The sequence below is a fragment of the Sturnira hondurensis genome, unplaced genomic scaffold, assembly GCF_014824575.4.
Source record: "Sturnira hondurensis isolate 20B ecotype Veracruz unplaced genomic scaffold, ASM1482457v3 Scaffold0022566, whole genome shotgun sequence".
Taxonomy (NCBI): domain Eukaryota; kingdom Metazoa; phylum Chordata; class Mammalia; order Chiroptera; family Phyllostomidae; genus Sturnira; species Sturnira hondurensis.
This window is the reverse complement of record NW_028095197.1, coordinates 16257785-16274239: the sequence shown is the minus strand read 5'-3', so window position 1 is coordinate 16274239 and position 16455 is coordinate 16257785. Positions and strand designations below refer to the sequence as shown.

Sequence of the window (16455 nt, the reverse complement as noted above, 5' to 3'; positions counted from 1 at the left end):
AAACAACCGTGCTCATGGATTCAGGGTCCCCAGATGTCATTAATCACTGGCATTTCCTCCTTCTGAACCTCCATACACCACTTTGATTCGCATTTTGGATGGAAAACATTCCCTCCATAAAATTCCCCCAGTTGGTGATAAATCCCTGATGCACAAACATGAACATTTTAAAATCCCAGCTCCTACCTCAACTTAACTTTATCTTTCATACTTGCGTAGATTCAGTGGCTTGCAATCTTTCATATCTATGCATTGAGAGGTAATGGCGCACTATTTCTACATTTACGTAGTTATACCTATAAATGATCTACAACAGATGCACAGACACATGTGAAAAAAATTCTTTATTAATTTCTCACATTTTATTACAAAATGTATGTTGCAAACAACTTGAATAACCTACTTGTGTGTTTTTTTGTTGTTTTTAAACCCTTGGCTTCAAGAACTCAGAAGCTCCCTGGCTTTCACCAAGTATTGGGAGACACTGATTATTGGAGTCAATAGGTTATCACTTTGCTATTTATTTTCTTCTCTCAAGCTCTGAAAAAAAAAAATGTCCTCTGTATAAATTAAACAAACAAAAAAGTTGTAAATTCTATGTCATTACAGTCAACAGAATTATAATAATGCATCCAAAATGTGCGGCCACAAAATATCAGGTATATGTTTGAAAAAAGAAAAAAAAATGACATTCTAGCCTTGTTAAAAGGATAATGGTCCCATAATTTTATTAACAGGTTAGCAAAACAAAATCCAATGGATTACAATATTTACATGTTATTTGAAAAATAAAGTAGTGATAAAAGCATGTCACAATTATTTTCTTTTTTCTTTCTTTCCTTTTTTTTGTTTGTTTTTTTTGGTAATCATAATAAACACCCAATCCAGGTATGGAACTGTTTAATACATTTGAAATGAGGCCAATTAAAAAACAAACATGGACACAAAATGAATCTGTTTAGATAGTTCACACTTTCCCCATTTTCTGGTTTCCACGTGATGGCCCTCATCCCTAAAAAGAAAATTAAATTAAAATAAATGTCCTACAAATAAAAATTCTTAACAGCAAGAAAATAAAAGAAGAACATGCTTTTCAAGTAAGCACTTATTCCACAAATGCAGTATCTTTCCATGGATTTTATTTGAAGCTATGTGGGACACTGTCATCTCAGCGACTCCCCTTCCCTTTCTTCCCTCCCCCTCCCCCAACCCTTCCAAGTTAAAAAAACAAAACAAAACAAAACATGAAAACCAAAGGACTCTCTCTCTCTCTCACACACACACATGCCCACACGAGAACACACACATCCAAGCACACAAGCACACAGGCTTCTAAAACCTAGGCTTCAAGGAAAGTTCTTTTCTACTTTTTGGAACGAAAATTCTCTGTTCACAATCAGAACGTATTATAAACGTAGACTTAGATTTCGTCTAAGCTGCTCCCTCCTGAAAAAGCGAAGGTGGGGAAACAGAGCAGCTGGCAGCTAGAGTTAAACAAACAGAAAAAAAGCAGTTCTCCAGGCTCCTTGTAGGATGTGAGTATTTCTTGTCCACTCTCACCAAAGGGATGGGATCCCCTTATCCACCAAAACACAATGCAAACAAAAACAAAACACAGATTTTTAGTCACACACAAAAGCCAGCCCCTCCTAACAGAAATGATTGGTGTGAGACGGAGAATGTGTTTTTGACAAGCAACAAAAGGGTGAAGAGGACTTCCTCGTCTGGCCCACAAGCTGCATAGCTGTGCCGAAAAGTTTGGTTCTTTAGTTAAATTAAAAAAAAAAAAAAAGAAAGAAAGTTAACTTCTTTGTTATTTCCATGTTTAAAATAAAAACGTTCCTATTCACACAAAAAACTAAATCTCCCTTGTCCACAAATTAAAACAACAACACGCACACCTAAAACAATTTATATGAAAAACTGAATTGTGCTGTGTTTGTAACACTCAAACTGATAGAAAATGAACATGTGGCAAACAAAATTCCACAGTCACCTTAAAATTAGCTCATATGAATCTAGCAAATCCTAAAATTATAGTTGAACACTAATAAACAGCTTACCTGGAATAAAGGATGACAATTCACAAACAGTTATCTAATAATTAAAGTCTGTTTCTTTTTTTTGTTTTGTTTTTTACTAAAATAATTAAAAAAATCACAGTATTTTAAGAAATAAAACCCACATGGGGATTTTAAGCACAATTTGTGTTCCTCTCGTTAAAACTCTTTTTTTTCTCCATTCACCATCTTGCCCAGCAGTTCTCTCTACATTTAACCACAACGACGACAGGTAGTACTGACAAATGCAGAGAATTCCCTTGGTTAAGTTTGAGGTACTAGGAAACAGGTGACTGTTTTATGCAAAGCAGTTTTTTTTGTTTTCTGTTTTTGTTTTTTTGTTTTTTGTTTTTTCCCAAAGCGGCTGCAGTTAGGTCTTGAAAAAGCTTAAGGTATTAAAACTAGAAAAACGCACTCAAAGTAGTACGTCAAAAAGTTGTTCCCCTAAGAAGTCTTCGACTGTCACGGAGCTTCCGTTTCCACGTACTGTCCAAGACCACCACAGAGCACACCGTGCGCATGGGAGGCGCTTCCATGTTCTGCAACAAACCAAACTTCCATGATGAAGATCCGGAAGAAAAGATGTAGTGATGGAAAAGGAGCCACATATTCCAACCATTTAAATAACTTTAATTTACATACTCACTCACACAGGTACCAGTGCTTTGAAAATAGATTGTTCAGTCCTAAAAAGCAGCTTTGTTCTGTCTTCTCGTTTCTGTCCCCCACTTCAGCCCAAGCTGGCCCGCCCACTTTTCATCATGGTTCAAGTAAGGTGTGATTAAGAATTTCACCAAATGCTTATTCGTTTTTGGCCTCTGCATTCTCCAGGAGAGATTTGTCAGCAGCTACTACACAGATGGCTACTGTCTCACTCTTTAGGGAAAAGTCTATCCCAATCGCCTCATCATCTTCCTTTTCCTCTATAGAGGGCATCTTAATACTGTCCTGCACACTCTCTTTTAGGTGGATTTCTTCTCTGCTCACCTGCTTGGTATCATTCAACGCCCTGGAAAAACATGGATGGGAGAGACAGATGAGCATATATTTTTTTCCTAAAACAACAAAAAAAGACTCAAATCCTTATTTCCCTGGTCCTAAAAAGGCCTTGTTTCCTTGGAACAAATGCCACAGATGTATAACTAAGTTGTGACTGATTTATCCTTGCTATAGGTTATGCTTTGGTCAAGTATTTCTGGTATTTAAACCTACAGAAATATCCATTATTATACTAGGTTTTGATTACATCGTGTTTTGTTTCCAATGAACATAACTGTTTTACGTTCCCTCCTCTACTGGGAACAGTGTGAAATCATGAGTGGTAATAGCAAGGACTGTCTTAAGCTGAAACTCATTAGGAACCTGGAAGCTAGGGGACTGGCTATGTTTATTAAGACTCATAGAGCAACCTGGGTATTAAAGATTTAATGGACAGGTCCAGAAACAAACCACAGAAATAAACAAAAAGCAAAAACCTGAAGACAGAACCCAGGCCTTGGAAAGCTAAGATATATTCCCTGAAGGTTACATGCTTCAGGTTTCAGGGGTATCATCTGTTAAAAGGACCAACTCATAGGATCTGTGTCCGGTGGACTAAGAGTGTCTTATGCAGAGGACAATTTTATGTTTAAGGATCTTACAAGTGTTTTACAGGTATGCTCCCACCTACCTGGGAGGCAGGCAGAAGCTGGCTCTGTCCCCGAGGCAGAGCACTGAAGGCACCAAGAGGTGCGTGGGAATGTTCAAGGCCACTCAGGGAATGAGTCATCAGAGGCAGGAGCAGAAGCCAGATCTTTTGACCCCGGTCCACGCTCTATCAGAGAATGTCACGCTAATGAAAGCTGAAGGGACACTGGCTGAAGAAAGCGCGAAACTTCTACGCGAGGGCTTGAGTGGGATTTGTCATTCGTATCAAAAAAAGATTTTTTCATTTGACTTGTGTCTGGATGACCATTTTAAAAACCAACAAAAAAGGAGAAACCTAGTTTTTGACGCCTGTCTCTCCTCCCATGCCCAGAAATGAGACACAGAGGGGTCTGGGTGTCATCAGGGGAACCAAAAAGGAAAAAGAAAAAAAAAGAAAAAGAAAATGAAAAAGAAAGAAAAAAAAAAGAACCTGGTCTCCCTACCACCCCACACTCTGGGCAAAGGCATTCTTGAGATGGCTCAACTTACATGCCGTGTCTCAGCACGTGCCTTTCCCACTCAGAGCCCTGTGAAAATGCCCGTCCGCAAAATTCACACGGAAAACGCTTCTGAGTGTTGATAGCAGCCCCATGGGCAGAAAAGCTCATCAGATCTGTAAGGAGAAAGCAGAACAAGTGTTACCTGTGTGCTGAGGGAAGAAACAGAAGGCATAAGCCTACATGTATGAGGAAACCGCCTCTCCTTCCTTCCCTTGTAAAAGCAATTTCCAGAGTACTTATTCTTTCTCCTACCCGGCTTTCTGCTTCAGGCCCTTTCTGGAATGGCTCTCCAGAATTGTTCCTGGTTCCCAGGTCCCAAGTGTCCCCTCTCCAGCCGCTTCTATCACAAATAATCTGGGTCGTTCCAATGGCATCTCAGCATTTTCATCCCTATGGAATCTTTCCCTTCTGTTTGGTCTGTTGGTGCCTCACAGTTTAGCACCTATTTGTTTTTCTATTTGACCCAAGTTTATCTCTGATCACTAACAAGAACATAGGCTCCCGAAAGCACTGGACCAGGTCACCCAGGACCCCTTCCAGGTGAGAACGCCTGCCTGACTCACAAATGGTGGTGGTCTGTCATGAACATCATAATCAGCACCTCCCAGGGTGCCTCCAAAGCACTGGGTGAGCGCGGCAAGCAAAGAACCCAGCGAGATCGTGAATCCAGGACAACGGGAGGCCAGCGTGTGAAAGAAAGCATGTCCTCGGCTAACAAGGGATCCTGGCCAGCTGCCCGGCATTTACTCCTCAATTGTAAACATCAAACATTGACTGCCGTCATTTTTGTCCCCTCCATGGGCACATGTTAGAGGTCTGATAAACGTGGGTTGGGTGGCTAATTGTATACAGGCCACTCCTCCTGGCAAACTCCAAGGCGAGAGCTTACATGGTTTTTGTGTGACCCTGAGTCCCAAGCCCATATGTCTTTCATTGTAACACAGGGGGCCAAATTTTCCTGTGGGCTATAAACCGCAGGACCTGGACAGCTCTGCAGCCACACTGCAGGGCCAGGGCAGTGGTCAGGGCAAGGCTGACCATCTCCATGTGTTTGGTCACTCCGTGCCTGCGAGACAATACAGGAAGCTGTCTCCTGGCTGAAATACCCCAGCTGATAAATTCCTCGGGATGACGTTAACAGGATAGGTATCTCCGTGCTGCCTTAGTCTCTAGCACAAAAAGCTATGTGAATGGGGCCAGTTTTAACAAAAGATAGAACATTTTCTCACAAATTAAGAAGATCACCACACCAGCCATTAAAAATAATTGCACAGACTATCTTCCTTGATTCTTTTCATTGGAAATGAGACGGCACCATCTGCTCTGCGCATTAATTTCTTAGCAGGGATTATCTTGGGCAAGAAATCAACAGAATGCCTTCCTGACTCCTCCCAACTGCATAATGAGAGGGGGTGGGGAGGAGTCTGCTTGGGTTAATTTTGATCTCTTCATGCCTGGTTTCTTCTCTTTCAAGTCTTCCCCACACCCCCAGCTTTCCAGGCAGCACCCGCAGTGTGGCCGTCCAGTCCTCTCTCTGGTCCTGGAGTTGGAGAAAGACGCCAGGAATGGGGTAACCGCAAGGACGCGAGCGCCCTGGACGGAGAGTGCCCGCCGCAAGTCTACCCTGCCAAGGAGGGGTATGCTCCTGGCACGTGCGCGCCTTTCCCCTTCGGAGACAAGAAACCACTCATCTGTTCTTTCCAGTGGCTCCTGCTGTTTCGGCCTCAGAGGAGGAGACCAATCATTACCTGTCACACGGCAAATAGCTCTCCATCAGTCCTGAGAGCTGTGCTCTAGCCCCCTCCCACTCTTTACTCCTAGAAGACAGACCGGCTGGCAAAAACACCCCGAGGCTGCCGTGTGTCCTTTCTTCTTGTTGGCAAGAATCTACCTAGATGGTGGAAAATTGATTCAAAGGAGATGAGACAAAGGGGGCCGTTCTTTCAAACACCGGGAGGGGATAGGATGGTTTAGGCTTATGATTTCCATTAACATTACTAGAAGTTACTCATGTAAATCCCCCACCTGGTGAGAGAGAACTGCATGCTTTTCCACCCCAAGAGTTTCTTTTTCCCTTGTGATTAAGGCTCATGAATGTGAGCCTCCCTTCCAGGGAGAGGCAAGCAGACCAAGCTGGTCTGAAGCCCCAGTGCTTGTGTGAAGGCAGTGGCCACGCCGAGCCAGAAGGAAATTTACAAGGTGCCCCACACTTCTAACTGCCATCGTTTTTTCTTCTAATTTTCTGTGTTCTTATTTTGGAGGAGTCGCAAGGAAGGACTAAAAGGGGTTCCTGCCTCTGCGGTGCGCATAACCTCTAAAATCCTATGTGCTCATCCTCACAGACTCCAAAGTCACAGGACGCAGCCAGGAGGGATTTACTTCCGGGAGAGGAATGGCAGGGCAGCAGGAAGGACCAGGAGCCTCTGTCGAAAGGACCCCTTTCCAGAGAACCCTGGCAACAGTGCACAGACGCTCAAGCATTCATCACCAAGAACACACTTGTGGGATGTTAAACAAAGAAAAAGAAACGGACAAACCATGCTTCTCAGATCACGGCCATTCTCTGATAAGAAATGGAGGAATGTGGCATCTAATAAATACTGTACCTCCACAGGGGCAACTGGCCTACGTGGTGGGATGTTTCCCCAGCCCGCTCATTTTCCAGGTTGACTAAGGGCATGCTGGCACACCTGGCAGTCCCACTGTCATCTTAGCTGGGGGTTCAAGGGCCAACGTGGACCCCACTTTGCTAATCTGTGGTCTCCTGCTATGGCCTCATGGGGGTGTGGGGTGTGGGAGCAGGTCAGGAAAGAGAAGAGGAAGAACCTCGGAAGGAAAGAGCTCCCAAATACTCTTTCTTAGGTTTGCGGACTCACCAAAGAGGAAAAACAAAGATATTTTGCAAAAGAACACCTTAGAGTGAGACCCAAAGGGCCACAGAACTGACAGAATCCTGGGCCAAGTTCCCCCCTGTGAATACTCCACTGTCCAAAGCAGTTGTGGGAATGGTGTGTTAGTGTAAAGGGGATCTTGCTTTTGGAACCAAAAGACTAAGTTCAACCTGTAGTGGGTTTTTTGTTTGTTTGTTTTTAACTTTTGAACGAGCTCTTCAATGTTCTAGGCCTTTACTCTCCCCATTTGTAAAATGACAATAATACCACCCGTATCACAAGGTTATCATTTATTAGGTAGGTATGTGTTTGAGGAACTGGTTTGTGTCTTGTGTGTTAATTCATCGAAGCATCACATAACCCTAGGAGGTAGGCGGCATTATTATGGATGGTGGATGCACAGGGAGTTAAAATAACTTACCCAAAGTTCTATAGCTACAGGCGGAACCAAGAGCCACATCCAGGCAGGCCTACTGCAGACCCCTCTCCATCACATAAGGTCAGAGAAAAACGGGTCATCTAGAAATTTCCAACACTGGGCACGTGATGAGGCTCAACAGTGGCCACTAACACCATCCTTCTCATCCCTGGGATGGCACCTAAAATGCTAATTTCTCATATCTGGGTGCTTTTGATGAGTTTGCAGTAACTAAAGCAATATATTTCAACCTCTATGCTTACATGCGCCGTCCTGGGATTTCCACAGTAGTCTACGTTGAACAATCCAGAGAACCAACTCTAGGTCACATAAATGTGTGTCTGTAACTACACACGCCTTTGAAAGACATCTTTTTGAAAATAATTACAGACTAAGAGGAAATGGGAAAAATTGTACAAACATACAAACATTCCACAAAACCTTCCTGTGTCCCCTGCAAATGCATGACTAAATGATCGCTACTGGTTTCCGTTTCCCTCTTTACAAGGCCAGGACAGCAAGAGGAGGTTAAGGCGAGAGCCATGCTGGGGAGTTAGAGAGAGGGCTCAGGGTCCAAGTCCTCTGCAGCCGGCCCCACGCCCGCCGTGGTGTGCAGCTCAGCAGCAGCAACATTAAATAAGCATTTATATTCCTTGAGAGCTCTGCAGTGTCATCTCTGCCTTGCCATCCACCAGTCCTTATTCTAAAGATTCCCAAGACACCAGTTTTCCTAATTAAAAACAAATCACTGCTACATATTTTTAATAAACATGAACTATAGCGAGGGAGAAAAATACCCGTTTTCCTTGGAGTTTCTATAGCTGGTGAGAGTTTACAAGACACGACCCCTGACACGTTTCTGAAGTCATTCTGTTCTGCCACTTAACTAAGAAGGATCGTCCCTTCTGTTGTTCCCACAACAGCCCCCGCCTCCCTCTGTATCCCCATGGACGTGCTGGCAGCCATCTGGGACTCGGAGGGCAGGGGGGAGACTAACCTCTGTCATCAGCCTTGCTATTCACGTCTTCTTCCTTGTCCTCGTCGTCGCTGCTGGAGCTCTCCAGCTTTTCCTTCATCTGCTCCAGCTGATCCAAGTTAACCCGTCCAACCAGCTCGAAGTTACGGCTCACCTGAAAAAGGCCCAAACAACGATGGAGGGATGAACCACAGACTGGACGGGGCTCGCCCTTGGGGGGGAGAGCGTTCCTAGGTCATTTTCCTGTGACTGTTTTTGGAACCAGGAGTGAACACCACCAGCGTCTAAGAGGTCCGTTCCTCCACCTTGACTTGGCTTCGGAGGCGGATGCTCTCACATCCCACGATTTTCAACAGGACTGTCAACATTGGACCTTCCTTACCAAACTTACTGAGACACATGGGTGACACTCTGCCAGAGATCAAAAGTACCATGAAGCTTGGGGAGCAGAGGAGGTGACTAGAAAACAGTTTTTTTGAGTTGAATCCAAAGAAGCAATTTTTGTAACCCCCCCAGTTTCACATGCTGTATTTTGCTGTGTATAATGCGTGCTTTCTCCCCCAATTTTTGAGGGGGAAAAAATAAGGATCACATTATAATAATGGGTATGATAATCCCGTGTAGAATGCGCACAAAACCGTGGGCACACAGTATACAGAGCAAATGATGGTACATCTGGAGATGAAGAGTCTCTTTGTATCCTGAAAACCAGCAGTGAGAGTCACAACCTTTTCCACCGTGATCCTGTCAATCTGGAGGGCCACGGGCTGTCCCAGCCAAGGCCGGACGATGACCCCTCGACTCCTAACTGCAGTCCAAATGGCAGACAATGTTGTTACTGTGACTGTTACCAATGTTTTTGAAGCTGACCCCAGCTTGTTTATCAAGGCTGGAATTATCTTAGGAAAAGTCTGTGAATAAACCCTAAAAACCCTTTGAAAGTGTTAACTAGGGCTGATTTGGGATTATGTAAAATGTGGTTAGAATAATATGGAAATCCAAAGTTTCTTCAAAATACCGTCTGAAAGAAATAAAACTCCACATTAAGAAAACTGTAAAGATGTTCTGTTTGGGGTTCCCCTATCAATGGTAGCACGAGATTTATCTCCTTCAGAAATCCAGTTTCAGACCTCTTAGGTGGCATGCACACAGGAATGACAAGTTAGTGCAGGACTCAAGTCAACAAACTGACTCGAGCCAATACACGGCGACAGGCCACTCCTCTGGCAGGCGTTGTGTTCTCCCTGTTGGAGGGGGAGTCAGGGGAGGGACCCACAAAGATGGGTGAGACCCAGTTCTGGTCTCCAGAGGTTCACAGGACAGTTGAGGAGGGAAGACGGACATCGTTAATTCGATTCCAGGGCCGATTTCCACAGCTGCTACGGTAGAGAGAGAGAGTGTAACAAGGGCTCAGGCGAGGAGAGGGAACATTCATCAGACAATTCCAAAATATTCTCCGGGACCAGCCTGGCACAAAGATCTGCCGAGCACCACCGCCTCCACATGCCTGGCAGATGGGGACACATCACCATCCACTGTGACGAATGGGAGCGAGACTTAGAGTATCAGGGCCAACAGACAGTCCTCCAAACAGGCTTAGTATTGTCCCAACCACATCAATTAAGAAAAGGTAGACTTAAAAGGAAGTGCACTCAGGATAAAAAGCTCCCTTCAGACCAGAGAAACAATGCATTGCTCTAGCTATAATGATGAAGTCCAGGCAAGCAGTTACTTTGGAAACGATGCAACACGAGGGTGCAAGAGATGTCTGCACCAACCCTGGTGCTGAACACTCAGGGACAGCAAGCTCTTCTTTTACTCATTACAAAAAGTTGTGAAAACCAACAGATGAAAGTGAGAAGGAGGAGGAAGAAGTTGGGATCAAAATCCTTCTCCCTCCTTCCTCCCCTCCAAGAGTTCACAGCAAGAGTCTCCAAAACACACGTGCCTGTAAGCGCCTTCTTCCTAACTCGGGATTTACCCATGGTGCCTCACTCATGCAAACCTATATGAATTTTTACTTATTCATGTTTATAACATTACATAAAAGGGGGTAGCATAAGGAGCAAGAGTTTTGAAGTCAGACAGACCTAAATCCAGCTTTGGGGTTTGCCATTACTCAGAGTCCGGGTACGTTATTCAACATAAATGTCCTCATGTTTAAAAGGAGGGTCAGCCCAGCACCTGAGACCCACTAGTTCCCCAAAAGGTTGTTTCTTTCCCCTTTCTGGGAACATGGCCTTATCCAAATTTGGCTTTTGGAAAGGAGTATCATAAACATTGGGCTCTTACTCTGCTCTAAATCTCCAGATCAGCAATCCAATATTAATCTTAACACCAAAGACTCCTCACTGCATTACCTGGATTATTGCCCGCTCCTTCCCCGCTCCCTGCCGGCTGCCCACCACCCATTGCTGCTCCTCTTGCACCTCTTCTCCAATGCCTTGTCAGTGATGTTTAAAAATGTCGATCTGTTTGTGCCCGGCTCTGCTTGTCCTGAGGATCAAGTCCTCGTTTCTTGCTGAGATTTGTGTGGCCAGCGATCATCACGTTCTGGCCCACCTCCTGCAGAGTGACTACCCCTGGGCTCTCACCCCCCCCCACCCCGAACTTACTGAGCTTCCTGGAATCTGGCATGTTCTTAACTTTGTGCCTCTCTCGCTGGGCACACGCCTTTCTCTCTGTCCCAAAGTCCCTCACGCCTGCCTCCTCCATGCCGGGACTTGTGTCTTCTAGCCTCGCTCCAGTGTCGCAACGGGCCCTTCTCTCAACGTGCTGCCCTTGCCCTGGGCTTCCACAGTACCCTACACTCCCCTTCCGGAATTCGTCCTCCTCAGTAATTGTTTCTGGCCTGCAAACTCCACAGGACACCCTGCATCCGACCCCCACCTGGATCCCCACTGGCCACCACAACGTCCAGATCAGCTTCTAGATCAGCGTGGGCGCTGTTCTCACCTCCTGGCTTCAATTTAATTCAATACATCTTTCTTCCCTACCAACTTGCATTTGGAAAATAGAAAAAAAGCATTTGGAACCCAACTACTTATACATAATAACGATTAACAAGTCATTGTATTTCTGTATGCCTGTTTTCTATGCATAGATTATTTATATTGCTGTAATTACATTAAAACACATGCAAGTGGATCCCGTTTTTATGCCTGGCGTGGCACAAATATTCTCTGCATCAGGGCATACGTTGTGGTTTACTATCCCCATATGACTTTACCTTTGGCTGTTTCACTATTACAAATGCAGTAATGCACCTCATTGCATATACTCCCTCCTTCTTTCATGTTTAGCTTTAATTTTATAGGCTAAATTTGCAATGTGAAATTACAGGGTCAAAGTCAAAGAGTATGGGCTTTATTGAAATTCCAGTATATTTCTAAGCTGGCTTTTGGAATGATCATACGAGTCACTTTCTGGACCTAGAGATTGGTGGGTGCCAAACTTTTGAATGGTACAGAGGACACATTGAGAGAAATTCACCTTTTCCTCTGGAGATGAGAAGTAATTCATTACCTTGTTTGCCAAAAGGTCACAACAGAGGGAGAAAAATAATAAGTGTTAAGAGTTTAAGATTTAGAGCCTGGCTTCTTGAAGCCCTTTGGAGGCAAAAGTAGCCACATGTAGTTGTAAAGGTGCATTGTCCAAATACATAATTACTCAGACTATAAAAGTATATGCAGATCCTTATATTCTGTGAAAGTTATCTGTGAATGTCCCAAAGCCCAAAGTCCCCTGTGAAGGCCACTAATCCAGAGTCCTAATGACGTCTGTCCAGTAGGAAGGTGAGATCAACTGCCATCGAAGAAGACAGACTTCAGAGTTAAAGTTCACCTTGAAAAAGTGACACCAGGGAATATGGAAAAACTGCCTCTTACATCAGAAATGCCTGTCTTAGTCACAAATGGAGACTGTGTGGTGCAGCGAAGATTTTAAAGGACCTACACACAAACGGCCAGGTTTCTCAGGAGGGGGCCAGGTAAGCACGTATGTCAGACTTTGTGGACCTTACAGTCTCTGTCATGACACTCAGCTGCTGCAATAGCTCAAAAGCAGCTACAGACAACACAGAAATGGATGAGTCGGGCTGTGTTCTGATAAAACTATATTCATAAATACTGAAGTTCAAATTTCATATAATTTCACACGTGGTGAAATACTCCTCTTTTGGTTTTTTCCAGCCATTTAAAAAATGTCAAAACCATCCTGAGTTGGCAGCCATACAAAAGCAGGTGGGGGACTGGATCTGGTCCATGGATCAGAGTTTGCCGAACCCTGATTTATAATACCTGTTGGTTTACCTCGCAGGTCTTGAAAGTCAGAATAGGAACAAGGGGAAGAATGCAGTGGAAGAGAGTTTCAGTAAGAAAGTGTCTACAGTTTCTTACACGAAGATGTTTACAGGTACAGGTCAAAATCTTCATTTCTCATATGAGGGCATTTCAAGCAGAACTCTCGTAAAAGCTTCTAGAAAGGACATTCAGCCAGGTGTGTTCAAGTTTACGGAAGAAGATCTGGGACACCATATTTATGCTGTTCTATTGTGCCCTCCTACTTTATAGACACTGTTATCAAGCACTTAACAAGCACTTAATCTTTGTTTAAGCTTGTCTTGACTATTTTCTTATAAACTCTTCCAGAGTAGCAACCATTTCTTATTTAGCTTTATATGTCCAGCAAAGAGTCTAAGGACAGTTGTGTAGTTGACACACAATAAATCACATAAAAATTTATGGTAGATTATAAAATACAAAAAAATTCATAATATTGCCTCAAGATTTGCATCCCATGATATAAATTTACTTGCCAAGAAGAGAATAAAATTGGACATTTTCTAAAGGATTTTGATGCACTTCCTACCAAATGCCTATTATGCACTAAAAATTAATCACCTAATTTTTCTCTGTATTTTTTAACTCTTATAAACATTCTGCAAGATGTGTGCTATCATCCATATTTGTAGATGAGGAAGATAGAACACCAAGCACACACTAAAGCCAGGGTTAGCATTCAAACCTTCAGGTGATATAGCTCGCATTTCCCCGTTATAATGCAAATTTGCAAAGTGGTAATACAAATTTACCATTTGTATTACTATTTGTAATACAAATGGTAAACATGACCCATAGTGTTGGCCGAATAAAGAAAGAAGAAAAAATTACTGAGACAAGAAAGTTCTGTTGCAAATTGAATCAGTTAGAGAAGTAGAATCTTCGGGGAATTTCTCTTCAGAAGGAAAAATTTTCTAAGAACAGTAAGAATTAAAGATGGTAAAGTACCCAGAAGGGTATGGAACACAGAAGTCAAGGAAGGCAGCTACTTCTTTTTGCAACCCCTGGGTCAGAATCAGAAAACTTGTTTTTCTGCCTGATCTATTTTAGCAAAAAAGACATGAACTCATTTTGAGAATCTCAGCATAACTCCAATCACAAATGCTCAAGAAAGCCAAGTGAAAGGCATCAGCGAGCAAGTCAGAGAATTCTGTAGTTGGCCAGCTGAGCCGGTGCCAGTCTCCTGGACAGGAGATCCAGAGGCAAAGATGCTGATGATGCTGCCACATTTCACTTATTTGAACAAACAGGATACTTAAAATTTCCTCCTTGAAAAGTGATTTCATTTATTGATTGATTCAACGAAGAACTACTGGAGACTAGGTTAGATTTTGGAAGAAAAGAGAGGGTAGAGAACATGGTTTCCATCTGAAGAATGGTATCTCCAATGGCAAGACAGGGACTTGTTAAGGGTGAAGTGCAAGTTCAGGCAGCATGAGCTAAGTGTCTTTAGAGAGGAAGAAGGGAAGTCTTATGGAAGTCTAGAAGGAGGAGCAATTAGTATTGACTGAAGATTTTAGTGGATAGTGTCAAAGGTTATAAGCACAGAGCATCTTCAAATGTCTACTTGAGAAACATCATCTCATGTTCTGCCAGGCAGGTCTCTGAAAAAATAGTCACCCCTCTTGCTCATCTACTTCTGATTTCTGTCTTCCAAAATACAGGAAGAAATGGGTCTAAGGTTGCCAAATCAAGAAGCAAGACTAACATGAGGGAAAACAGAGCTGAAATGACATAATCTACTAGAGAGAGCTTCAGCTTGCAGAAATCCTTGAAGCTGATAAAGCTAAAGCTGCTAGTAATCCCGAAAAAATGTGGCCAAATGTGTGTTTGGAATCTGGCACGGGAGAAGGTTCTTTTGTTTCTTCTCATTTCCTTCGCTGGAAACAAATGCTCTATGTGATTTTTTTTTTTTTTTTGCGCCACTGTGGATTTCACTAGTCCAGAAAGCTGAACAATTTTATTGGAATAACTAAAATGTTGGTGATTTTTCCTGAGCTTAATGTTCTGCTGCTTTCCCCAAACTGGTGAAAAGAGATACAAGTTCCTTAGAGTTCAGTCGCCTGAGGTTCCATTTGTATAAAAAAATTAAAACCATTTCAGAGTAAATTAAATTAGTGAATGTGCATTGCCTGAATAGACTATCCTTCTAAATTTAATATACCGAACATGACACTTTTACGAGGAAACTAAGTTAGAGATAATATATTTTTATGTTCCTTAAACTAGCAAAGAGACTTCAGAACCATAAAGAACACTAACAAGGTATTGAATATACTTAAACTTTCTTTTAAAAATGTGTTTTTTAAAAAAATATGAGTGCAAGGATTTTTTTTTTCATGACTTCAAGGTTCTTAGAAATGTCTTACCTTTCACCAGCATTGCTAATAAATGGCACTATGGATGTATGATCACATTGCATGTGTGTGTGTGTGGGGAGGGGGGTAAAAGGAAGGAGAATGGAGGGATTGAAATAATAGTCTTTCAGAAAATCAAGTGAGGTTAAAAAATGACAAGAAGTTGAAGGCTGAAAACAGTTTTTTAAAGAGCCTGCATCGTTTACTTTAGATTCCAAAACATTACAAGTGCTTCATTGTCTACCAGCACAAAGATGAAGGTCTAGGAAGACATGATCCTATATCATCTAAGAAATGAGAGGGCTGCTTGTCATCCCCTTTCTACTTCACCTTGGCTTCTTAGGATAAACATGGCAGCGTAAATCCGGCACACTTGAGAACTGGGTTCTTAAAAGGAATGCTACATTGGACATCAAGGACCCTTCTTGCTGTCACCAGTATTTAGTCTCATGAATGATACAGTCTTGACATCTCTAGAGACATTCCTGAGGTTTATAAGCTTTGCAGGCAGAATCGTGAAGTCCAGTTTTCAATGTCCAGCTCTGTTTAATAAATTCCTTTGACTGAAAATACATCCTTCAGTGTCTTTTAGTTTCTTCTACAGATTCTTTCCATCACACAAGATCACCTAAAGCTCTTTGTGGAAGAATGTAATGAGCAATGCACTCAGCATAGAGTCTGGGGAAAAAAGAAGTAAATCTTAGCTCAGAACCAATTGCTGAGTCTACTGCACATTTTGTTTTTGGCAGTTTACACGTTAATCTGGATCTTGTAGATCTATCTGTTCCCAAGGTCGACTTTATAAGATTGTAGGAAATTAACATTTATTGAGAACCTATTATATGTTAGGTCGTGGTAAACTTGCATTTTTTTGGCATTGAGGTATACCCTCCTTACTATGACATTCATCTATTTTTATGTTTCAAAAATTCATCTATTTCAAGCAAACAGTTCAATGAGTTTTAGTAAGTTTATGCATTTGTGCAACCTTCAACACCATCTCGTTTAAGAACCCTTCTACCACTCTGTCCCTCATACCCTCTGCAATCAATCCCTGCTCCCAGGCCTCCAGCCCCAGCCAGTCTTCAATCTGCTTCATCTCCACAGTTGTACCGTTTCTAGGAATTTCTTGTAAGTGGAACCATACAATCTGTAGTCTTTTGTGACTGGCTTCTGCCCACATAACATGATGTGTTAAAGATCTACCCAGGTTGTTAGACACATCAG

The 16455-nt window shown here is 42.8% G+C and overlaps 1 protein-coding gene across 8 annotated transcripts in view; it reads right to left on the bottom strand.

Moving 5' to 3' along the window:
* Positions 1-528: 528 nt before the first annotated feature.
* Positions 529-16455, bottom strand: part of ZNF462 (zinc finger protein 462) — a 134904-nt gene continuing 118977 nt past the window's right edge. For 6 of the 8 annotated variants that reach the window (XM_037036066.1, XM_037036065.1, XM_037036068.1 and 3 more), the window contains 3 exons: positions 8553-8685; positions 4236-4359; positions 529-3069 (listed from right to left, as the gene is read on the bottom strand). In XM_037036066.1, coding sequence (XP_036891961.1) covers positions 2862-3069; positions 4236-4359; positions 8553-8685 — 465 coding nt within the window. In that variant the 3' untranslated portion in view covers positions 529-2861. Of the gene's footprint in view, positions 3070-3729; positions 3874-4235; positions 4360-8552; positions 8686-16455 lie in introns of all 8 variants that reach the window. The other 2 variants (XR_005064995.1, XR_005064996.1) reach the window with 2 other exon arrangements.